This window comes from Setaria italica, unplaced genomic scaffold (genome assembly GCF_000263155.2).
Source record: "Setaria italica strain Yugu1 unplaced genomic scaffold, Setaria_italica_v2.0 scaffold_13, whole genome shotgun sequence".
NCBI lineage: Eukaryota > Viridiplantae > Streptophyta > Magnoliopsida > Poales > Poaceae > Setaria > Setaria italica.
In genome coordinates, this window is record NW_014576737.1 from 189078 (window position 1) to 215786 (window position 26709).

Genomic DNA, 26709 nt, shown 5'->3' on the forward strand with positions numbered 1-26709 from the left:
CAAATTGTAAGTCGTTTTAACTTTTCTAAATTCATAGATGTTTATATGCACATTCATTTGCTTTACCTGTGGTGGAACCAAACACTAAAACACATTCTCTGAAGGAACTTGGACTGGACACCAAGGCAGCAATGCTCTAGGCCTCTACATGGGGTGATTTAAACAGCTGCCCATGGCCCGAAAATGGATCGCTTACACAGGATTTGAGAATTAGTTTCCCCAGGCCCCAGGCCCCAGGCCCTAGACCTCTTTGATCAAGAGCTCTATAAGAGACATCCAAGAAAAAACGGCTGGGATGCTGTGACTTGTGAATTTGCATAGGAGATTGGCAACATTCTAAGGCAAAATTTAAAAGATTAGCAAATAAAGTAGTGAAGCAAAGAGATCGACCATGGCGCACAGGCGTATAACTATTTAATCCTGCTCCGGTAAGCTGTTAAATTGGTACCATATCATATAGATAAACTGTAGAATTCATGATTACACATATATATCACAGGGCATGTGAGCCAGCGGATGGAAAAATATGGTGATTTTTTTTTACACGTAAGCTCATATATTTCATTCTTCACGGGCAGGGGCAATACAATAGAGCTATGGACATATCAAATGTGGCGCCAGAAATGTTAACTACATATGGATTTTGATTGGCGACATCCAGCATTGTTCACCAGAAAGGATGCATTCTGATACCATTCAGAATGAAAGAGACTAGTGCAAATATGGCCTACAAAAGAATTATCTGTTACAGCCTACAAACCAATAAAAATAAAATAAGAAGACAAACAGCAACACAATTCTAGAAACAATCAAACAAATGTAGTGAATAGCATGTGTTACCCCTCGGGAGGATTTAGCATGAGTCATTACATTCCTTTTTTTCCAATAAAATTAAATAAGTATGTGCCACGACTCATTTAGCCTAATATACAATCCAGTATACTATTTTTGCTCCCTAGAATACTATTGATTGATTTTATCTTTTGCGTTGAACCCCCTCTGTTGATTTTTTTTAACTGTCACTTTGTTAGAAAAAATCAATATGCAGGTGCATGATAATATGGTATTGAAGTTGTCAGCAAAAAGGTAATTACTTTTATTTACCCAATACAGTCTTAAGATTACACTATTGTAACAATAACACAGTACATACTACTATTTTACAACATTGTGCTATGCACTATAGTAGCACATTTAATTTTATCTTGAAGGTTGCTGAGTAGTGTCTCAAGATTGTATATTTGTTACATGAGAGTAATCAAATTGATATTTTGGAACGATTATGATACCATGTACCATGACAAAGTTAATAGTAAAAAATACTCAAAGCACCCTGATCACAAGGGTCTACAGACGAAACCATTGTAATATTCTATACATCTCTTAGACCAGTATAACCCTCCAACTAGCATGATAGTTTGCCGTCAATTAACAAATGAATAAAACCTAGCACGATAGTCTGATTTCTAACTCTAAATTACAAAACTGGACACCGAGCGCCATCCAACTATTTGAAAGTAGACAAATTTGGGCCTTTAGCTAGTTTCAAAGGTGGTTTTCTATTTTCTAGAAAAATCTGGTTTAATAAAAACCATAACAAATTCATTTGGGCCTTTATACCACATTTTTTCCTAAAGTTATAAATTATCTCTTGGTGCTCTATTTAGATGTAATATATTTAGGCTACCCCTTGGGCCTAGGGTACTAGAGAGGGAGGAGGTGGCCGACGGCCATGGTGGAGGCATAGGGGGGGAGGGAGAAAGGGAGAGGGAGCCAAAGCCTGAGAGCTAGAGAGCTTTAGGGTTTTACCCTTAATTCATTACTTGATTCCAAACGGTTAAATCTTCCCTCATATTTATGGGAACGACCTTACTTGGCTCCCAAATCATCCTAATGAATTGACTTACAAGCAAACCTATCTCTAGACTCTTCCTATTCCATAACCTGGGAACAGTACCACAGCCCCCCTCTTTGGGACGACTCTGGGCCCTTGTGGCCCATCTGACCTAGCTAGGCCCTCTATACCCACAACATCTCCCCCCGTTTCGACTTGCAACGCATCCTCACGGTGTGTTCTCCATGTGTTGTCGCTGTCGAGGTTGCTGTCGTCAGAGCCACCTTTTATTTCCATAGCCATGCTAGGGCTCTCTGGTTGAAGCCGAGGTGGGACCCATGGCTGCTGCCCAAGGTAACCCCATGGTGATGTTGAGCTGGGCTGGTGCCTTGATGTCATCACCTCCATGTGGGTGAAGAGTTGCATGTAAGGAGCAGCATGGAGGTGTCAAAGCCGATGGTGATGCAACACATTGTCACGGGGACTTTGTTGAAGTCAAGGTAGACGTCAATGCCCTCGTGTTGATGGTGATGAAGCTAGCGCTGCGTTGGTCACCAAGGTGTCAAAGGTTAACTGAGTAGGATGATGAAAATGTCGCCAGTGTAGTGGATCATTTCAGTAGTGTCGTCGACGGAGTGAAGGTCATGGCCGATGTCGAGGGCAGCTTGTAGTTGATGAGGTATTGGTGTTGCCGCCTGCTCCTGATGCTAGTGTCCTGCCGATTTGCAATGGATGCTGGTGTCGACGTGCAGGGGCAACCGGCTGAAATGTGCGCCCATCTAGAACAAGGAGAGAGGATTGGGCGCCCATTGTTCCTCTCATCGATTGCGTAGGAAGAGGTCAGTCAATCATCCCAACTTGAATGGCACATGATGATATTGTAGATGGAGCCTTGCTTGTGTGCGTCTCATGTCGTTGTTGGGGTAGTTGCTGGACAAGTCGCCATTATTGATAAAGGCGTGGTTGTGTCCTAATGCCCGGCGCCTTCACTTGCCATTGTAGTTGATGGTGCCGGGGAATTATTCTATAGTAAACCGCTTTAGTTCTATTGAATTTGCAGTATGAGCGGCTACAAACTTGTGGATGTCCAAGAGTTGAAGAAGGTTGTTGTCCCGCAGGCATCCCTTATCGTTGTATGTAGACACTCCGCTTCTGTTGAGGTTGATGCGGTAGTGTCATGTCTCCTTGGAGAGGTGACCATCCTAAGAGCTGAGGGCATAGAGTCGAAGATGATGACCGACATATGAGAGCTGATGGTTGTCGCTGAAGAAGGGTAGGGGTAGACCAAGAATCGATCCAACCACTTGTGGTGGAGGTGGTTGAGTTGGTCGGCCAATTCTCATATCTCAGAGTGAGGTATAAGTGCCTGCTTCCAATCTGCTAGGGTGCTCGCCGAGGTGCTTGGAGGAGATCGGCAGTTTCGTAGATGAAGTGGTCATCCTAGGGCCCCTTGCCAAAGGTGTGATCTATGGCCTATTCACCAAAGGTGAGCAAGAGTCCGTTAGACTCGTAGAAGATGTGCAGATGGAGGGTGAAGCACTTGCAGATGGAAGAACAACCTCATGTTTGTCCTGAACATGCTAAGTTGTTCTTCTATTGATGCCCTCCATAGATGCCTCGGGGGAGGCATGGGTGCACTACCAGGCGGTCTATGCGCACCTGTAATATAGGGTCGCCTGCCTTATGTGTCGTGTTAGCTGAGGTTATTGGTCGCCATGACTTGGCGACTGCCTTCCTCATGGATGTACTCTTGATTACCGAGGTTGACAATGCAACTCGTTCGACAATCAACTCCTAGCTAGTTGGAATTGGCGTGCTGGTAGCATGCACTGTTGCGTCGCAACTGTTCCCATGGCAGGAGTCACGATCACAGTTGCTATCGTTGTAGTTGTCGCACCGCCAAGCTGATGGAGGACGAGGTCGATGTAGATTGACTGTCACTGGTGGTTGGACACGTGGATGATCCGGTGGAGGGCAACTCCTCTAGAGGCGCGACGCTTAGGTGTGTTGAAGGCGTAGCGTCGGCAGATGGCGCCTTGATGGAGGTGTCCCAGGTAGAAGAGGTTGCCAACGTAGATGTGGCAGTGGCGCAGCATGTCGTAGTGGTACTCACAGCCGATGTTGTAGTCGTCGTCGGGGAAGAAGGTGTTGACGACACTGTTGTTGTAGATGTAGCTGTGATGAACTGATGAAGCTGTTCAGCCCATAGGAGGGGCTGATGATCGGCATGTTGTTAATGACACTATTTTTGTTGATGCAGAGTGTTGGTGTCATGGTCATTGCCGATGGAGCGTTGATAGGCAGCTTTGCTAGATCAAACACCATTTCCAATGTGGTGATGCAGCAAGCTGCAGAGATGCGTTCAACGTTACAGCCGATGTTGGTGGAGTTGCTGCTAGCAATGGCGTTGATGTAGGTGTAGATGAAATCATGACGTAATGATTGGTGACGCAGTGGTACGAGTTGTCGGTGCATTAGATGATGTTGAAGTCCTCTGTGTGCAATGGATCTTGAGATGCATCTACAAATTTTTTAGGGCTGACATGGGTGTCGGATGCAGAGATTGTTGATGCAGCAGATTGATTCTCCGTGTCGTTGATGGTGTCTCCCTTCTCATCTGCAGCCACGCGGCTTCTGTTCTTGTGATGGACGGTGTTGTTGATGGTCTCTTCCTGTTGATTCTCCACGTCATGAACGTGCACAGTAGCTTCATTACTGTTCACAAGGTAAGCGGTCTCGTGAAGGCTGTTTTCTTAACGATCTAATGACGCAAGAAATCTTCTTGCCAAATCATCTACCCTTTCATGAATTCTCAAGGATTGAACTCGCTCACTTCATCTAGTTCCTCTATTTGATCTATTGCATCAACAGCAGTAGTGGCTATGGGGATCGGTAGCCTGGTCCCTGAATACCAAATGTAATGGATTTAGGCTACTTCATGGACCTAGGGTACTAGAGAGGGAGGAGGTGGCTGGCGGCCATGGTGGAGGTGCAGGGACAGAGGGAGAGGGAGCCGAAGCCTGAGGGCTAGAGCTTTAGGGTTTTACCCCTTAATTCGTTACTTAATTCCAAACGGTTACATCTCCGCTCATATTTATGGGAAGGACCCTACATGTCTCCCAAGTCATCTTAATGACTTGACTTACAAGCAAACCTATCTCTAGACTCTTCAAAATTCATAACCTAGATAGGCACGTGGCAGCTGCCACACTACAGTACCCGTGGGTAATGTTCACACGAGTACTGTTCACCCGTGAACAGTACCACCCCACCCCACCCCCTTCCCCTCTTTCGGCCGACTCTGAGCCCATCTAACCTGGCTAGGCCCTCTATACCGATAACATTAGGTTTTTTTTATATTACTTGTACCTGTTCCCAATGTTTTATTGCTTGTAGCCACGCTTGTGATAATGTTATTTATTAAAATTATCATTCCAAATGACTCTAAGAAGATTACCAATAATAGATTAGATTTTCAGGAAACAAATTGGTTGAAGTTTTAATCTTTTTATTTAAAATGAATTAGTTTATAATTTTTATAAATAAGATTTTTATCATTTCTAGAAAATTGAAAACCACCTTCGAAAATAGCTAGAGGACTAAATATGTCTGGCTTCAACAGTTGGATGGTGCTTGGTGTCCACTTTGCAGTTGAGGGTTGAAAATTGGACTATGTGCTAGTTGGAGGGCATAAATTGGACTTTTGCTGCAGAAGTTTGTCAAAATGGCAGTCTTTTGTACAGTGTTTAGTATAAGACATAATTCTAGTATAAAAGAAAACGCCATCCACTCAGCTCAGCTGGTCATTGTATCTTAACTTATCACTCTGAATCTATGTCTTCTTAGTAGTGCAGACTGAGTTATGTCAAGTACTTCAACTGCGCATATAACTGGAACAACAAATATTATAATGTAAACAAACCGACGATACTAGTTATGTTTATTGTCACTGCCATCATTATCATTCAAAACCATCAGTAATAGGAAAACACATTTCTTTTTGTCTCATATGACTCGCTGCAACTCTATTGTACTGTTATGATGGCAACTAACCAAAGAGTTCTAATTGTAGGACACAAAGGAACAAAACACAATACTATATTAGATCAATTTCAGCCGGACCATTTGTATCATGCATACAACGACCATAGAAAAGAGACAGTTTTCTAATTCTGATGCATAAAGAATAAGGTAGCAAATACATTTTTCATTGTTTAGTCTAGCAAATGGGATACTTACAGCAATGGTGCATGCAATTAATCCAGGCTTCTCTCTGTGGTCCAAGGCAACAAAGAATAGAAGGAAGGCACCAGCATACCAGGGTATGGCAGCCAAGAAGAACCCCAATAAGAAACTTCAACAGAAAACAGAAGTTAAGTTTGTATGGTAGGAAATTGTTTTTTTTTGTAGACACTTGCAAAATATGGGATAAATGTTCCGCACAAGCAGATTTAGTTCATGCTATGATGGATTTGCACAATACAAATAAGCAAGTAATGCTACAAAAGCATCACGCCATCTGACATTCCTAATCAGCAGTTTTCTATCGCAGAGCACAATTCACTTCACTACATAATCATAGTCCATATGCCTCTATACTAGAACAAATCCACTTTTTGTGTATTGTTTTCGGATATATATTTATCACTGTCAGACTGCAAGTTAGCATTTAACAAAAACATTCATAAGGAAATGCACTACTGCAATAACATGTAAACATTGTTGATATGCCAAATGATCGTGAAATGCCTGCTCATCTTAGACATCAGGAATTCAGGACAGAATTTTATAAACAAGTCTCCTTGCACCTAAATAAAGATCTTGCAATTGCTACTAAGAATGAACAAAAGTAATACGTGAGCCATATCCTCATAAGGCCATTTAGCTCAAACAGCACAGATCTAACTTGTTATTGTCAAATTATATTAGTTAAAAAACACAGCAACAGTATGTGTATGCAGTTTCAATGCTCTAGCTGATCTACATCTTCCCCGCCGTATTAGATTGATCCGTATCGCCTTGAGACAGAGAGGGCACTTACAGAAACCAGCCGATGCCGACTCCACAGAAGGGCAGTGGCGGCTCCCGGACGGGAACGCCCTCCACGAATACCTGCTGCTGGACGGCGCTGGGGAAGGCCACTACGCCCTGGCCACCGAACCCTGCGCGACAAGAAACAGAAGCATTCATCAGAACCAGAAGAGCGAGCGCCGAGGGATAGTAGTAGGGTGGCTGCAGGAAGGCACCGACCGACCGGGGAGGCGTGGTAGGCGGCGCCTAAGGTGAGCGGCGGCTGCAACGGCGGGGGAAAGGTGCCGTAGTGGTGGTGGTGGTATGGGAGCGAGCTGGGGGCGGAAGCTGAATGGGACGGGGGTGGGGACTGGGGCTTGTTGGTGGAGTGTTTGGCCTCTAGCATCGCCGCCATGGGGCGAACCGGACTGCCGGAGATGGACGGATCTCGAAGCGAGGGGAGGCACGCGCGGTTGTTGGACCTTGCCAGAGGACGGTCGACGGGGATCGCCGGGTTTCAAGACGAAAAAAAAAAGAAAAAGGTCTAAACTAGTCCCAGTGTTTCGAAATGTCAAGATAGATTTTGCTATATCCGGATCCTGTTTGGTTCCTCTTGCTAAACTTAAGTTGCTAAAAGTTGCTAAAGTTTAGCCAGAGCTGTTTATTTCCTTTGCTAAAAGGTATTCAATGAGAAGGATAAAGACTTGTTTGCCCCTGATGAATGCTACCCTTCTTTTCTCCCTCCTCCCATCTTTTTCTCCCTCCTCCCTAGTTCAACCGCCAGGGTCCTTGGCGCCAGTTTCCTGAAGATTGCGCCAGGGGAGTTGGCGCCATTTCTTCCTGGCGCCATGCGCCATTTCTACCTTGCGCTAAGGAACAAAATGGCTTGCCACGGTGCTGGCAGCTATTTATTTTTTATTGAAGCCAAAAATTATTATGTATCCTAAAAATTACATTGTTAAAAAAAATAAAGATACCTATGACCTATTGAACAATCTATCGGCTATCCAATCCCGAAATTGGTTCATGCTTTGATCTTCATCTCCATGTTGGGTAGTACCTTCATTTGCTTGAGATGATGCTCCTTCCGAAGGTGTAGCATAGTTTTCTTCATGATCCGCACTCTCAAAATCAACATCAGCAATAGCACTCTCTCTAATGTAATTATGAATTGCCATGCAAGTAATAATTATTTGACTTTGCTTTGCCATTGGATAAGCTGGTAAATCACGCAAAATACGCCATTTGTTCTTCAAAACTCCAAAAGACCTCTCGATGATATTTCTTAACGATGAATGTGCATAATTGAACTGCTCCTTTTTACCTCTTGGAAGTGGTCCGGCTCGAAATTCTGGTAGATGATATTTCGTACCCTTGTGTGGGGCAAGATACCCAGGTCGGTTTGTGTATCCAGAGTCCACAAGATAAAACTTTCCTGCACATCAATAGTACCCGTGTTATATATATGCAGAAACATTCATACTACGTGAAGAATTGTATCATGGAAGATATAAGTACCTTCGGGGGATGTGGAAATTTGTCACCATACTTGTTCGATGCATCTTTGAAGACTCTCATGTCATGAACCGATCCAGGCCATCCCGCAATGATAAAAGTAAATCTCATGTCGAAGTTACATATGGCTAACACATTCTGGCTAGTGTACCCATGTCGTCCCGTATGTTGGACAACCTTCTCTGCTGGTACAACAACAGGCACGTGTGTCCCATCTATAGTTCCAATGCAATTGTCAAAGTATGGAGAGAACCATGGTGATCTCAACTTCTGATGCACAGTACTAAATGTTGTGTCAACTGGTCTAATGATATCCCCTGCTAGCTTGGAAATATTGTGCAATACTTTATCGAACTTCCTACTACATGTCCAAGTTGACCTAACAAAACGATCTTCGGCTTGCCTCATGCTTTGAGGGGCACCACACATCCATAGGAATAAAGCTAAAGACTATTGATGTCATTCTCCATGTAGACTTTAATCCATAAGATTGGACAAGGAGATTATGAAGCCTATCAAATACATCCCTATTCATCATGAACATGTTGTAGCAAGATGATCTATTTCCTAAAGTTTTGATAACCCATTCATATCTTGATTCTGTAAGCACCCTATATTGTGATCTGTTCAAATATGTGTCATAATAGTACATACCGAGCAAAGCACCAACGGCAACAAGTTCTCTTCTTATCCTTTTCCTCTTAACCAGCCAGTCATCAACATAATCAAACAAGTCAACCTGTACACACATGGAAATGCCATGGATCAGCCATGAAATAGTTCTCAACAAGGCAGGAAATCATATCTCACATGACAATCAAATAGTCCACACAAGATATTAAATCAGTTCTCACACAACAACTAAATAGTCCACACATGACAGAAACATAGTTCACACAAGTTTCTTAAAAAGTTCTAACTGTCTAATGACAAAGCCAACACTTCATGACAGCTACTTGTTGTTGCCTACACTTCATGACCTGCCAAAGTACTTCCCACACTTAGTTTGCAACCATTTCAACCTTGCTTCTTTTGTCTTCAATGTGCTAAAAGCTATTATGTTTAGTCTATGGTAAACAACTCCATAGCAACAAAGTACTCCTCTGACTCTTCTGATGCTCCACACTCCTGTGCCATAACAAGGCTTTCTTTGAACTCCTCTTCTTCTTTATCCTGAGAATGCCTTCTAAATTCCAACTCCAGCTCCTTCTGCTTCAATTGTTGTTGCAGTTCCAGTTCCCTCTACTTCGACTGTAACTCCATATTAACCCTCATGGTATTATTATCTTTAGAGCTGCTAGCTTGCATAGTGTCTATGAGGCCCTTGAACATGCTAAAAAATGGACTTTTACTCTTCTTTGGAGGGCTTGATGCTGTATCAGTTGTACTGGTACTCCTTTTTCGGCTGCCATTACTCATAGGGCTCTCTTGAGGCTAGTCGTCCTCATCCACCGGTAAGTCATCTTCATCAGGGAACTCCTTATCCTCATCCACATCTCCAGCTATGGTAGATGTTGATCCATCAACAACCTTTTTGTGGAACATCTCATGCAGTAGCTCAGCATAGTGAGGTATGAATCTACTAAATTTATTGCATTCTGGGGATTGCAATCCAATGACAGAGGAATTCAGAAACTATGTACCTTGGAACAAAAAAAAGTAAACAACACAAACAAAAAAAACTATCTACCTTGTTGTTTTCTTTCCACCATTTCTTCAAAGCTGAAATTGCTCCATTACTTTTTCTAACTAAACCTGATTGTTTCATCGCCAAATTGTAAAATTCATATAATTTCCTACATTGTGTCCACCTATTTCTAAATTGCTTGATTTCATGCTTGAGGTTAGTCCTCTCCCTGAATTTTGCAGCTATTTCCTTGAAACCTCTAGAATTCACCACCCCACCTGTTGCATTGCCTAAACGGATTTGTTCCACAGATAATTCACAAAAAATGCCTGTGTTTTTTTCGCTCCAGTTTGCTTTATCATGTTTGTTCTAACACAAAATGCAAAACATAAATACTCTAACAAAACAAGAGATGCACACTACTCTAGGAGGACAGGACGCTTACATAAGGTTCGTCCCCAGTTTCGTCGCCCAATTCTTCAACATCCTCTATGTTCATGGATGATGAAAAGGTGGCAGGGGCTGGGCCTTGTCCCAACCTCCCCCGAACAGGTTGCCGGATAGGAGGACTAGCATCTGAAATGTAAGAGGAGCAACAATCAGAACCAGTAACGACAAATCACCAAGAACAAACACCAAGATGAACCAATTCAACACAAAAAAAGAGGTAAACCTGCAGGCGGCGAAAGTGAGCAGTAGCACTCCTTCCACGGCCATGGCGACCACCACGTGCGGTGACACCCCTTCCCCGATCGATGGACACACCACCATCGCTCTGACGGGGAGGTTGAAACGAGCCAGGATGACCACCATCGCCGCGTCCTCTTCCAGACTCCAGAATATCGGAGTACTCATCGAGGCAGGGGAATGCCTCATCCTGGGAGTTGAGGTCAAGATCCTGCATGTTAACCCTCCCAACCGAGAGAGATGGAGCCGCCCAAGCGCTCGACGGGCCTTGAGACAGGAACTCCAACTCATCTGGATTGGATATGGTAGCAGGATTAGGGAAAGAAGGGGCCTCCGAGGATGAAGCACCCTGCGATAACCAATCACGGTATCCATCCATCTGCTCGGAGCGGTTGCGGTGGGGATGGGGCAAGGGGAGGTGGCGGCGGCGATGGGGATGGTGTAGGGGGGACGTTGGCGGCTGCGGTGGGGATGGGGCTGGGGATATTTACACCGGCAATGGAGATGGAGTAGGGAGAGGCGTCGACAGGAAGGAGGATGGAGCAGAGGCTATTGGCGGCGGCGATAAGAATGGATCCGGGGGTTGCGGCGGTGAGGATGGCGGATCCGGGGTGTGGCAGCAGGACAAATCTAGGGTGGGGGTGGGGGAGGGGGAAGATGGGATGCGGAGATGGGGATGAATCTGGGACCTACAGCGGATGGGGTGCGAGCACCAGCGGCGGGGGTGGACTGCAGGAGCCGGCGGACGGTGGATGTGTCAAGCGGCGGCGGTGGATGCGTGGTGGCGGCGGCGGTGGATGCGAGGAGCAGAGGAGTGCGAGTGCGAGTGCGGGAGGGGTAGGGAGGAATGGAGGATGCGGGTGGGGTGCGAGTACGGCAGACGCGGGTGGGGTGCGAGTGCGGGAGTGCGGGTGCGCACCAGACAACAATAAATGAGGGGTATAGGGTGTCTAGCACCACCTTTTAGCAAGTTTAGCAACCAAAATCTTGCTAAAGTGCTAAACTTTAGCAACTAAACTTTAGCAAGTTTTAGCAAGGGTGTTTGGCAGTTTAGCAGCTAAGAGTTGCTAAACTTTAGCAACTAAAGTTTAGCAAGGTGGAACCAAACACCACCCTAGACGCATGAGATTTTGCTATATATCTAGACACATAGCAAAGCCTAAATATCTAGAAAAGCTAAAATAGTCTACATTTTGAAAGGTAGGGAATACCAAGTAAGCTATGTCCAAATAACCCTAAACAATAAAATGATTTATTTAATATCCTAGTTTTGTGAAACCAGATCAAAACACTGTTGATACAAACTCTCCCAATCCCATTTTGACATATCTAGATTCATAAATTTTACTATGTATATAGATATATTGTACATCCATGTCCACAACAAAAAGTATGGATCTGGAAATGTTAAAATGACCTACAATTTTGGATAAAGAGAGCAATTGAAACCGATTTTGATGATTTGGCGATATTAGAAATCTAGTTTGCTCACTAGGATTGACATGTGAGCGCCCAACCTGATAGGTATGAAACTGGTTTTGATAATTTGGCAGTATTAGAAATATGGTTTGCTGAGTAGTATTAACACATAACATGTATGTCTACATTTATATTGCCCCCTCCGATCGTCATGCCCGTTGCTAGCTTTATGTGTAGGGATACGAGGTAGGCTACACTAGCGCAATTCAAAAAAAATTCTACCGCGTATAACCAGGAAAAACTGCCGTATAAGGATCACGGGATTACCACTCGACGCACTACTGGTGCGGAAGATGTAGATATGCGTCGATGCAGTGAAGACGATCACGTAGTCGTAAGTAGTCGATCAACGTAGTCGTACGTAGTCGATCACGTCCAGCAGCTCCTCAGCAGCTCGTCCACGTGCAGCAAGATCGCCTCCGTTGCCGCGGCTCGTCGTGGCTCGTCGGTGGCTCGTCGGTGGCTCGTCCAAGTGCTGCAGGCGCAACACCTCCAAGGTATCCACACGTGCAGGGAGGAAGCGTCGCAAGCCGGACTGCTAGATCCGTGAGTTGCAACAGGCGAGGGCGTAGGAGGCGCGGCAGGTGTGTTTCGCCAAAAGGTGTAAACCCTAGGGCGCCCCCACCCCTCTATTTATAGAGGTTCCTGATGGGCCTCTGGATCCGAGGCCCATTAGTACTTCTAAACCTAATCCAACTCGGATCTGATCCGAATTGGGCTTCCAGCCCCTTAAGTGTGTGACCCTATGGGTTCGGATACGTATAGACATGGCCTGAGTACTCCTACTCGGCCCAATAGTCGGTAGCGGCCTCTAGCAAGACGTCCCAACTCCTATACGCACACGAAGATCATATCAGACGAACCATCACAACATAATATACATGCTATTCCCTTTGCCTCACGATATTTGGTCTAGCTTCAAGCCGACCGCTCTTTCTCGATCCTGTGATTCGGAATCCCTTTGTAGGTTAACTCTTAACCGTACGTAGCATGGCCATGCATTTTCGGATCCGATCACTCGAGGGGCCCAGAGATATCACTCTCAATCAGAGAGGGGCAAATCCCATCTTGATTGACCATGTCTCATAGCATGCTTCTTGACAAACCCGAAAGCTACCTTTATAACTACCCTGTTACGGCGTAGCGTTTGATAGCCCCTAAGTAGGTCGATCCACATCTAGAACACATGCGACAATCTCAGGTCTAAGGACAAAGCGTATATGTTGTTTAAAGAGAGAACTACTTCTCGTGTTGGGTCAGTCCTAGCACATGTCTCCACATATGTCCACATTATTAGTTCAACATCTCCATGTCCATGACTTGTGAAACATAGTCATCAACTAATACATGTGCTAGTCTAATATTCATGTGTGTCCTCACATGAACTCCGACTAGGGACAACTTTAGAATAACCATACAAGTAAAGAGTTTCACATACAATTCACATAATTGCAAATCAATTCAAGTAGCCTTCAATGGATATTCAATGAACACAACATACAAATCATGGATACAAATGGAATATCATCATCTCTATGATTGCCTCTAGGGCATACCTCCAACATTATGTGCACCGGCGGCTCTGTGAGTGTCTGGTTACTGTGCCAGCAACCAGATCAATCAAATGAACAATCAACTGGATCAGACAGAGATAGCCAGGTCCAGGTATAGGTCACAGAGACCGCTACTAGAAATAGTAGCTTCCATGATGCTTTGCGCGTGACGTTTTAAAACTTCATCATTGAGCATGCCACATTTATAACGAAAATCTCAGGTTCATCATAGATCATCGGCGGGAACCTCGACTGCTATGGAATTATGATGAAAAAACGCGCAGCATAGAACATCTCATATCGTCACAAAACGGTGCGGCTGGAGGGCCACATGTAGCGTTGGAACCCATAGGTCCACTTGAGATGCCAGAGGATCCAGCGTATCTACGTGGCTGCCACGTGTAGCGACGAAGACCCACCGGTCCACGTGCCAGGGCCGTGGGTCAAATATGTGAAAGGATCTAGGATATCCTACCAAATCTCACCAAGAATGTCAAAGGGGAGTAAAGAGGAGGACTTGAATACTTTACTGAAGCTCAACACGAAGTTAGGTCCAAAGAGTGACTGTGGGAGGGGGTATTTATACCCCTTCACCCCAAAAGTAGTCATTGGGATGTTATGTTCCGGAATCTCCGAAACTTTCTCTGGAGATTCCGGAACTTCCGGACATTCTGGAAAAACTTCTAAAAAAAACTCCGGAACTCTCAGGTCAGCACCTATTTAAGAATTCTCCAAGTGAAGTGCAGGTTCAATGTATCTCTCATAGTTTGGTTACGTCACCTTGAGCACCTTTTTTTCAACGTAAAGACCAAACATTACACATCCTTCTTAATAGTACGGCATTCCTATACTCAAATTCAAACTAAAAATAAATTTAGCCTTCAAGGTGTGTCTCATATTTATTCATTTCCTCATCCATAAGTGCTACAGGTCCACCAATCATTTTGAACTTGTTAATGTACTTGAAAGTTCATTAGACACTTAAAATTGTGTCATTAATTCACCAAAACCCACTTAGGGGGCCAAGATACTCTTCAATCCCCCCGTTTTGGTGATTGATGACAACATGCTTAAGACTTACAAATAAGAAAATAATGTATCTCAAAATTAAAAACAAAGCAAGAGCATGTGCAACTCTCCCTTAATATTTGCCATAAAAATTGAATTCCAAGACGACTTTCATAGATCCATTGGTACAATATAAGTAAAAACATGTGAGAAGCCCACATCCTTGCATAAGTGGGGTGCTTAAAGTGTGAAAAATAGTATATACGTGATGCTTATAACAGATCATGCATTTCAAGAAAAGAAGATAAAGAAAATGACAGAATTTCTGTAGATTTTTTTGGAGTTTCTACAAGTTTTAGAATTTCCAGAACAATCTTCAAAAATCTCCGAACATTCTGTCATCCCAAAATAACAAGCACCACATAAATTTGACAAATAAAAGCAGTTCTAAGTATAGCACACCCATGTTCTTATGCTCACATAGTCTTACACACCATAGGAATTGAAAGACTTAGTTCGATACAAGACGAGATACATAAATCCATAATCATTTCACTCCCACTTTGGCATCAAGCGCCAAAAAGGAAATGAAAGACAGTAGCTGCTACTCCTCATCCTCATCGGTGGCCTCATCGTCTCCTCTTCATCTTCTTCTTTGTCCTCCTCAACATTGTGACAGCCCTAGTATTTAAGCAGCTAAATTAGGGAATCATCAAAGTGATTAAGAAACTAAATCAAAGAATCAACAAAGGAATTAAGGAATAAGTGAGAGCTAACCCTAAGTTGCTGAGAGTTAAGTACCCAAAAACATCTTAGATTTTTGGCTAGATGTTAAAAACTTCTCCTGTTGACAATAACTTTTGAGGCCGATAAAAACCAACTTCACATAAGAACTTAATTTTTGGCCAATATAAAAGTGGTAGAACTTTTCAAGTTGAACACCTTCCACTCACAACACTTCTCTGATTTTGAGCAGAGGATGTTCCAAAATCGAGTAGACGATTAGCCAAATTTCAAATCCGATTCCAAAATAGCTTTGACCGACGTTCCACCAAAGATCCTACCATCCTATCCCCAACTTCATCGAGCTTATTCTTGTTGATCTTTATAAAAGTCATAGCACATACCTTGTTCCCGAACCTTCACTTCTGGAAATTAAACCACGTAGTTCGAACTTGGTGTGAGAATACGCGTTAAACTCGACACCTTCGCCACGACACGCATCACGAGCATCATCATGAATATTTAAGCCCCATGAACATCTTTTTGTGTATAGTTGGCCGTCATGAGCATCATTTGTGCATAAATGACTGTTTTGACCATGCATTGTTAAGTGCCTAGAATTTTATTATTTATTGGTGAAAAATCAAATTTGTGAAGGAACGACAATTTCTTCCATAGCACTATGCCCCCAAATATTTTATTTAAAAATTAGACACTATTTAGTGATTTAAAATATTTTTACCAAATTTTTCCGAGATGTTTGCTTGGGTTAAAAATTCATTTAATGTTCAATTTTAGCTGTATTGTTTTGTCAATTGTGTGCAAACCGTAATAGATTTTGAGTTGATTCTTGTTTCATTGAAGTGAATTTATCTTTCCAACGAGTATTTTTGGAGAATTTTTGGACACCGATAGCTAGGTCGTTTAAGGGGTCAAATTTTGCACGTTTTATTTCTTCGCGGGCCCATGCGTCAGCATGTCTCCTTTCTCACGTCACCAGATGAACGCCGTTGGCCTGCAGGGGCCGAGCTTCACCTGGCCGGCGCCCATGGGAACTCCCCTCCCCTCCAATCCTTGCGCACGAAGGTGAGTCACCACGCCATCCTTATCCTCACCATCCTCCTCCTATATAAAGCCCCCAACTCTCCCCTCCTCCCATCCACCATTACAGACCACAAACTCCATTGTTTCCCATTCTTTGCTAGCCAAATTCATCACCGTGGTCAGCTCTCAGCTCGATTCCTCACAGCCATGGCGCCTACTCGACGCCCCGCATCCGTTTTGCCCCTTCCCGGGCTCCCTCCCTCGCGAGGCCATCCCCTCCACGGGCGCCCCCTCGGGACCATTCCTGGTGGCCGTGAACCTCCCTACGCTGCTCTCCTCCAGGCGCCTCCTCCCCTACTAGTGAGCTCCCTGGCCCAAGGTGCCGCCCCTCTTCCTCTTCCAAGCCGCCCTCTCTCTTCCCCCACCGCCGACCCAAGTTCATGGCCGGCCGTGCCTGTTCCCGTGCGTGCTATTTCTGTTTGGGACGTGAGGACTTGTGTGGAGAAGATGAGAGAAGTGCAGGGGGTTATGGGTGAAATCTAGGGACTTTTGCACGATTAACCCGTAGATCCAGGGGCTAAATTGCAAGTTTGCCCTCGGTTTTCTTTATTTCCTGGATCTAAAAAGGCTACAACTTTGGAAATTCATAGTAAATTGTAGAAAAATCGTAAAATAGAAAATGAGGATGTTTTGGAATCCTTGTGAGAATAACTATGCAGCAGTTATATAATATGATATGTGTTAGTAGAAAGTTTCTGATTTTTTTATTTATCCTTACAAAGTGCTTTTGGAAATCCTTTTAAGTTGGTTGGATGCATATTTTGAGTTATAGAAGTCCAAAGATTATGATTCCAGTTCTGTTAGTCTTGTGATGACACTCTCTAGCTAAGAAAAATATTAAACATGCTAGTGGTGTGCTATTTTTTTTCATGTTTTGATTTAATAGGCAATTTTAGCTTGTTTTTCTTGTCATTTTCATATCTAAAGTTGTGGTGCTCCAATTGCCGTGAAATTTTTATGGTATACTATAAATGATGCTCTTGTGCTGTGGTAAAACATTCATATTTATTGGTGCATGTATGACTGAGTTATTGATTTAACTTGTTTAATGCTTGTTATGTGATTTATAAATATTAGGAGTGTCTAAAAATAGAAATTATGGTTCCACTACCTTTTTATGAGGTTGTTCTACCATAAAAATATATTATATGGCTATGTGTTTATAGAAAATGATGATCTTTATAATTATCTTGCTTTTACATGTTTTTTTGCATTAGCAATTTGTCTTTTTTGTAGCAATTAAATTATACCACCTGAGCATGTGAAATTTGTACAGTAGCCATATTTTGATAGCATCTACCACTCATAAAAATCTCAGTTGTTCTCATATGGCACTAAAAATAATATATATATATATATATATATACATATCATTCTATGGAAGTTAATGGAAGTTAATAACAAATAGGCTAGATGCTACTTTAATTACACCAACCTTGTAAAAATTAGTTGATATATATGGATATTGTTTGAGCCCTTGAATGATATGTATGAAATCTCTGTTGAGACAAACACGTGAAAACCAACATTATGCTACCTTCTGAAATTTGGCTGCATGTGTACTTTTGTGGTGCCAGATTTTCATGATGCAAGTGATATTTTCTATAAATATGGTGAATACAAAGTTGTAGGTAACTTCGTAATATATCTTGTATTAAATTTTCATGACCATATGCCTGATGGTTTATGAGCTATAGATTTTACAAGTTCATTGTCAGGTTTTGCGTGCTCTATGTATAGGTTTGAATGATTATGTTGTTTGACTTAGCCAAGATTTGAATCATGTCTTGGATATAATAGAAGAAGTGTAGTGAATTTCAGGATCTTTTATAATTGTTAAAGATCACCCCTTTTGGTGGTCTAAATCTCCAGTTATAAGCTTGTGAAGTGGAATGACAGAATCTGTCCTAATCTGGATAGAGATGTCTTCTTTGTGATGTTTGACCTAGTTAACTTTGGAATTAGCTTGTGGTGTTTATAACAAAGTTGTGCAAGATTTCCTAATATTTCTAAAAAGTCTAGAACTACCTTGTTGTGAAAGCTAGAACTCAACTTATTGCTGTCTAAAGTTGCATATCAGATTGAACAGATATTTTGGACAGAATTGCTGCTTTGTGTGTTTAAGGCTAAATAACTATTGAATCACCTAAAGATTATAAGAATAAAGTTTTAGATAACTTAATAAGATTTCTATAAAGTTAAGGATCATACTTGTTGGATGATTAGAACTTCAATTATATATTTCTGAAGTTCATGTTAGTTTTCTGTGCTTATCAATACAGACCTGAGATATTGGCATATTTGATCATGTTAACCTGTGAATTAGCTTTGTGAATGAATAACAAAGTTTTAGATAATTTCATTAACTTTACATAAAGTCTAGGGTCACCCTTGTCGGATGCTTATATCTCTAGTTATAGCTAAAACAAGTGACTACTGTGCTGCTATCCAGATTCTGTGTATGTGCTTAAGTTATTAGCTTTAACTTGACGTTGCCTTGTGTATTTGTTAGTTAGCTCATATCACTATTAGAGTTAATTTGATCTACCTGAGGATCTTATAAATGTGTTATATAATGTTGGTCAAGCACTTAACTAATAAATGGTCATGTATACATGTTGCTACAAAATAACCTTACTGCATAACTTACTATAACCTTAGTGATGTTGGTGCGTGACTTGCTTGTGTATGAGTGGTTTAAAAACAAATTTAATATACTTTGATCACCTTCAATTTGCTGGTTATGTGATGCACTTATATATGCCATGCTGATAAGCATCATCACCCTAGTTCGTGTATGATGCTAGGCTTAATTAGCTCTTGATTGTTAAATGCTTGCAATAGCTTGACTTGAGTTAACTAGTGTGCCATGCTTGTTATGCTTGATATCTCTATGGTAAACTTGAGTGATAGTTAATTCAATAACTTGCTCTCTAAGTGCTTATGTCTTGTGGTGTAACCTTGTGCTTGTCCTGAATGCTTTTGTGTGATGCATCTCATTTTACCATTCTTCGTATTCATGCTCTTGCATCTTGCATCTCATCTAGATACACTAGATAAACCACATGAAGGACGTGATGATGGAACCGAACCCGAAAACGGTGTATGGTGGACCTATCCCGAAGATGGAAGGACTAAGCAAGTGCCGAGATGGGAGATGCTTACCAAGCGAGTGTCATCTAACAAACACTAACCTAGTGTGGATTTCAGGCAAGCCCTGGAGCATAAACTCCTATCTTTAATTACTTGCAATATATTTGGTTTCTTTGATTGTGCATTTACGTTTCTAGGAATTGATTAAAATCGTAGATGCATGAACATAGTACCCTTTGATATGAACACTAGTATATTGAGTCGAGTAGTTGCAATGCTTAATATGACTCAGTAAAAGTCAAGTGATTTCCTATCACTCATGAGTTATAGAAGTTGAATGACCTTTCCTTTCATTGCAACTATAAGGATGATGGACGGGGCAGGGCTCTGTGAACTGTTTTTGGTGGTCGGTGGATTGCCCCATTGGTGTACACGAAATTGGCTAAGGTCGAGATATGATAGTATTCGTGCTCAAGTGTTTGAAAGTACTAATCTCATACTAGTATAGGATGGGGAAGCCTAATACTTGATTGAACCGGGACGTGAGCGGATCGCCCTACTGTCTCTGAAAACTTAGTTTTCCCCTAGTGCATCATGTGGTGACAAGTGCAGTCATAGTACAGTGTAGTCCGGATCTATGGAGCCTTGTACCAAGGGAAGTAGGCCCGACACGGGTCTTGGAATTGACAGGGACGACTGACAAATGAAGCGACGTGGTGTGCGGATGTCATGGGATTAGGTCACCATGCATGGTTAATAAATTCGAATTGATTTATCTGCCTCTCATAGTTTGGGACTACTTGATCGCTATGCTGCACTGAGTAACAAGTGGAATAGTATGATGATAATATTGATGTCTGTACTTAATTTGTATTGATAACTTTGCTTGATTAGATCAGGTTGCTTATCTAGAATGGTTAATCAACTAGAACCTGATGCTAAAACTTGAAAATAAGGACCTACTTTAGATGCTTTTGGCAAAACAAACCCCTCAGCTAAAAGGCCTTGCATGTGTAGGAGTCGGTGGAGTAGGTACCACCTGACGGGTAAGCCTTGTTGAGTATTAGTATACTCAGCCTTGCCTGTGGCTTCTTTTCAGGTGTGGTTGTTGGTGTTGTCATGTTTGGGACCCATCCTCGATCGGCGAGGATCATCGAGTTTGATGTCATGGTTGGCTTTGCCATGATATATTGTATCGACATTTAGCTTCTGCTTAAATTTTATCTTCCGCTGTTGAACACCTTGCAAACTTGGTTGACTTTTGAACTCTGATGTAATAAATTATTGCACTATGTTAATCTGGATAAATTGTTGTAATTTTGGGGAATCACACTCACCTTTGTGTGAACTTGCTTTGCCTTTGATCCTTGTTAAGTGGTTTATCTGATGAAATCTGACGGACGATCGAGTTGACTTGATTAAAGTTGTTGGGGGGAAATATTAACGACCTCCAAATGTGTAGGAATACGAGGTAGGCTACACTAGCGCAAATCAAAAAATTTCTACCGCGTAAACCAGGAAAACTGCCGTATAAGGATCACGGGATTACCACTCAACGCACTGGTGCGGAAGATGTAGATTCGCGTCGATGCAGCGAAGTCGATCAACGTAGTCGTACGTAGTCGATCACGTCGACGTCCAGCAGCTCCTCAGCAGCTCGTCCACGTGCAGCAAGATCGCACTCGCGTCGCGGCTCGTCGTCGGCTCGTCGTGGCTCATCGGCGGCTCGTCATGGCTCATCGGCGGCTCATCGAAGTGATGTAGGTGCAACACCTCCAAGGTATCCACACGTGCAGGGAGGAAGCATCGCAAGCCGGACTGCTAGATCCGTGAGTTACAACAGGCGAGGGCGTGGGAGGTGCGGCAGATGTGTTTCGCCAAAAGGGTGTCAACCCTAGGGCGCCCCCACCCCTCTAATTATAGAGGTTCCTAATGGGCCTCTGGGTCCGAGGCCCATTAGTACTTCTAAACCTAATCCAACTCGGATCACATCCAAATTGGGCTTCTAGCCCCTTAAGTGTCTGACTCTATGGGTTCGGATACATATAGACATGGCCCGAGTACTCCTACTCGGCCCAATAGTCGGTAGCGGCCTCTAGCAAGACGTGCCAACTCCTATATGCACACGAAGATCATATCAGACGAACCATCACAACATTATATACCCTTTGCCTCACGATATTTGGTCTAGCTTCAAGCCGACCGCTCTTTCTCGATCCTGTGATTCGGAATCCCTTTGTAGGTCAACTCTTAATCGTACGTAGCATGGCCATGCATTTTGGGATCCGATCACTCGAGGGGCCTAGAGATATCACTCTCAATCAGAGAGGGGCAAATCCCATCTTGATTGACCATGTCTCACAGCATGCTTCTTAACAAACCTGAAAGCTACCTTTATAACTACCCTGTTACGGCGTAGCGTTTGATAGCCCCTAAGTAGGTCGATCCACATCTTGAATACATGCGACAATCTCAGGTCTAAGTGTTGGAGGTATGCCCTAGAGGCAATCATAGAGATGATGATATTCCATTTGTATCCATGATTTGTATATTGTGTTCATTGAATATCCATTAAAGGCTACTTGAATTGATTTGCAATTATGTGAATTGTATGTGAAACTCTTTACTTGTATGGTTATTCTAAAGTTGTCCCTGGTCGGAGTTCATGTGAGGACACACATGAATATTAGACTAGCACATGTATTAGTTGATGACTATGTTTCACAAGTCATGGACATGGAGATGTTGAACTAATAATGTGGACACATGTGGAGACATGTGTTAGGACTGACCCAACACGAGAAGTAGTTCTCTCTTTAAAAAACATATATGCTTTGTCCTTAGACCTGAGATTGTCGCATGTATTCTAGATGTGGATTGACCTACTTAGGGGCTATCAAACGCTACGCCGTAACAGGGTAGTTATAAAGGTAGCTTTCGGGTTTGTCAAGAAGCATGCTATGAGACATGGTCAATCAAGATGGGATTTGCCCCTCTCTGATTGAGAGTGATATCTCTGGGCCCCTCGAGTGATCGGATCCGAAAATGCATGGCCATGCTACGTACGGTTAAGAGTTAACCTACAAAGGGATTCCGAATCACAGGATCGAGAAAGAGCGGTCGGCTTGAAGCTAGACCAAATATCGTGAGGCAAAGGGAATAGCATGTATATTATGTTGTGATGGTTCGTCTGATATGATCTTCGTATGCGTATAGGAGTTGGCACGTCTTGCTAGAGGCCGCTACCGACTATTGGGCCGAGTAGGAGTACTCGGGCCATGTCTATACGTATCCGAACCCATAGGGTCGCACACTTAAGGGGCTGGAAGCCCAATTCGGATTTGATCCGAGTTGGATTAGGTTTAGGAGTGCTAATGGGCCTCGGATCCAGAGGCCCATCAGGAACCTCTATAAATAGAGGGGTGGGGGCGCCCTAGGGTTTCACACCTTTTGGCTGAACACTCTTGCCGCGCCTCCCACGCCCTCGCCTGTTGCAACTCGCGGATCTAGCAATCCGGCTTGCGACGCTTCCTCCCTGCACGTGTGGATACCTTGGAGGTGTTGCGCCTGCAGCACTTGGACGAGCCGCCGACGAGCCGCCGACGAGCCACGACGAGCCGACGACGAGCCGCGGTACCGGAGGCGATCTTGCTGTGCACGTGGACGAGCTGCTGAGGAGCTGCTGCACGTGATCGACTACGTACGACTACGTGATCGTCTTCACTGCACCGACGCATATCTACATCTTCCGCACCAGTAGTGCGTCGAGTGGTAATCCCGTGATCCTTATACGGCAGTTCTTCCTGGTCATACGCGGTAGAAAATTTTGATTTGCGCTAGCGTAGCCTACCTCGTATCCCTACAGTGGTATCAAGAGCCGTAGCTGCTTAGTTTTGGATTCGGGATGTGTGCATATGGAGATATGCGAGTTCTCTGTTTGATCTATGTCCTGATTTCGTGCCCTTGCTGCAATGGTAGTGTAACGACATACTCCTACCGGTCGGTTTCCGCCATCGGAGTTAAGTGATACACGTAAATCCAGTTGCAGTGAGGGAAGATCAATATGATTGGTCAAATCGAGATCCAGGGTCATACGCCAGGCGCATTAGATGTGCAATAGTAGATAGGATCTACTGCCGGGGTCGGGATTTTGCCGCATGCGTATGCTTCGGTAAATCAGCCGTAACTTTTCGGTACGATCTCGGATCGGGGCGATTTCTATACGAAAATTGATCTACAGAAAAAGTTACACGTGAATTTCAACCGCTTCGCTGTTTTCGGTGAGATTAGATTTCCCAAATTCGGCTTGGAAGATGGAGTTTCGGGCCTCCGAACGTTAGGACGCCTAACTCTGTTTTGCAGGATGTATGTTTGTATCTTGTGATCAGTATGGCCCCCTTGTGTATGTGATGCATGTGTGTAACTCATTCGTGACCTACGTGTCATGCGTATGGCAACACGGCAGGAGCCATATGTGTTGTCACTTTATTGTAATTAATGGTCTGCGTACCAATCTGTGATGATCCAAGCAACTATGTAATCTTCATTACTAGATTCTTTACTAGCTATTAGGCGTAATAGCATGCTCTAGTTCTTGGAGGACTCATCACCAGGAGGATGGCGCACATGGAACATGGAGATGAAGATCACCATGGTGAACAGGTTCTATGGAGATGGAGATCACCATAAGAAAAACGGGCCATACTGTGTCACAACTGTGTGAATGCTATTCTGTTTATGTTTTACTTTCTGCATGCTGTGATGTTAGAAGTAGAACGATCCCTCACAAAGTTTAAGTTAGTATGCCCTCCCAACTAAAACTTGCACCGTCCCATGTCTTGTACAATTAGTGGTGGGTCTATGAAATTAGGGTGCCACTAGTTTTCCTTGACTAGACGGGTTTGTGTCGGACACTTACACGCATAAGGGTTGGTTTGCTTAACGAGGTCATCTTAACGGTTAAGGACCTTGGGGCATAAAGGTTGGACACCGAGACATGGAGATGTCACCCAACAACAGGAGTCATATGTGATATGATTAGCAAAAGTTGCTTACCGATCTACCTCGTTTGCTAGCGGTGATGCTAAAGCTCACTAGTGGACTTGTTAGTTGTGGATCCTGAATCACTAAGTTTCAATAGAGGGATATTGATTTTAGTGGGAGTAGATTCTGTTAAAATAGTTTAATGTAATTTGCTCTATCATGGATACGTTTGTCTTAGTGTATTTTGCATTACTTTTGTTGTAGATTAAATGGCACCTAGCAACACCACATCGTTTGCTTTGCGTTCGGTCCTTGAGAAGGACAAGTTGAATGGAACAAACTACTCGGATTGGATCCGCAACCTGAGAATTGTTCTCAGGGCTGAGAAAAAGGAAGATGTTCTAGACAACCCACTACCAGAAGAACCTGCTGAGGATGCACCCGCTGCTGCTAAGAATGCTTACAAGAAAGCATGTGATGCTAACCTCGAAGTAAGCTGCCTTATGCTTGCTTGCATGGAACCCGAGCTGCAGATGCAGTTCGAAACAAACCATGAGGCGCACGATATGATCGTGGCGCTTAGAGACATGTTCCAAACACAGGCCAGGACTGAAAGGTTCAATGTGTCTAAGGCCTTTGTTGAGAGCAAGCTAGCAGAAGGCGCAACAGTAGGACCACACGTAATCAAGATGGTTGGTTACACTCAACGGTTGGAGAAGCTAGGCTTCCCACTGGGCCAAGAGTTGGCCACTGATTTCATTCTTTCGTCTCTTCCTCCTAGCTATGGGAACTTCATCTCGAACTACCATATGCATGGGACGGAGAAGGGTCTGAATGAGCTGTGTGGCATGCTCAAGACAGGAAAGGCTGACATTAAGAAAAGCGCTAGTACCAGCCATGTGATGGCGATACAGAACAAGCCCAGCTTTAAGAAGAAGGGCAATTCTTGGAAGAAGAAGGGCAAGGCTGGAACGTCCAAGCCAAACCCACCGCCCAAGGTTAAAGCTGGACCTGGACCTGCTCCAGATAAAGAGTGCTTTTACTGTCATGAACTTGGTCACTGGAAGAGAAACTGCAAGCAGTACCTAGCTTCGTTGAAGAACGACGGAAGTAAGAGTACTTCTACCTCAGGTACACTTGTTGTTTATGTTATAGACAACATATTTCTCGCTGATACAGTTATTAATTCTTGGGTATTTGATACCGGATCGGTTGCTCATATTTGCAATTCGATGCAGGGAATGATAAGAAGTAGAAGCGTGGAAAGAGGAGAAGTTGATTTCCGCGTGGGCAATAATGCAAGAGTTGCTGCTTTGACCGTCGGGACGATGCAACTCCACCTCCCGTCAGGATTTATTATGGAGTTGAATAATTGTTATTTTGTTCCTAGTTTAAGTCGAAACATTTTATCTCCTTCATGTTTGATGAAGGATGGTTATTCATTTGCGAGTGAAAACAATGGTTGTGTGATCTCTAAGAATAATATGTTTATGGCTTTTGCACCCATTGTGAATGGATTGTTTGTTTTAAATCTTGATGGTTCACCTGTCTGTAATGTAAGTGCTAAAAGGCCTCGGCCTAATGATTTGAGTCCTACCTACTTGTGGCATTGTCGTTTGGGTCATATAAGTGAAAAGCGCATGAAGAAGCTCCATTCTGATGGACTTCTAACTTCGTTTGATTTTGAATCATACGAGACATGTGAGGCTTGCTTGCTAGGCAAGATGACCAAGACGCCTTTCACAGGATTTCCTGAGAGAGCAGTAGACTTGTTGGAACTCGTACATAGTGATGTATGCGGACCAATGAGCACGACGGCTAGAGGAGGATTCCAATACTTCATAACTTTCACTGATGATTTTAGTAGATATGGCTATGTCTACTTGATGAGGCACAAGTCTGAAACCTTTGAAAAGTTCAAGGAATTTCAGAATGAAGTTGAAAATCAGCGTGGCAAGAAAATTAAGGCCTTGCGATCTGATCGTGGAGGCGAGTACTTGAGCCACGAGTTTAGCAATCATCTAAAGAGTTGCGGAATTGTTCCACAACTTACGCCGCCTGGAACACCTCAGAGAAACGGTGTGTCCGAGTGA

The 26709-nt window shown here is 43.4% G+C and overlaps 1 protein-coding gene across 1 annotated transcript; it reads right to left on the bottom strand.

The window, feature by feature from the left end:
• Positions 1 to 407: 407 nt before the first annotated feature.
• Positions 408 to 7393, bottom strand: LOC101778014 (60S ribosomal protein L18a-like protein). Its single transcript, XM_004987255.2, has 4 exons — positions 7085 to 7393; positions 6876 to 6996; positions 6074 to 6188; positions 408 to 727 (listed from the first exon to the last, which is right to left on the bottom strand). Exons 1-4 carry the CDS (start codon positions 7257 to 7259, stop codon positions 668 to 670), a joined length of 471 nt encoding a protein of 156 aa, XP_004987312.1. The 5' UTR covers positions 7260 to 7393; the 3' UTR covers positions 408 to 667.
• Positions 7394 to 26709: the final 19316 nt, after the last annotated feature.

What these genes read in the sequence shown, in the direction of transcription:
- LOC101778014 (XM_004987255.2), bottom strand. Translation starts at nt 7,259, where the DNA reads ATGGCGGCGATGCTAGAGGCCAAACACTCCACCAACAAGCCCCAGTCC. An exon ending in GTCGGCATCGGCTGGTTTCT is followed by an intron (nt 6,189 to 6,875) that starts GTAAGTGCCCTC and finishes TTTCTGTTGAAG; the next exon opens with TTTCTTATTGGGGTTCTTCT. An exon ending in TAATTGCATGCACCATTGCT is followed by an intron (nt 728 to 6,073) that starts GTAAGTATCCCA and finishes ATTCTTTTGTAG; the next exon opens with GCCATATTTGCACTAGTCTC.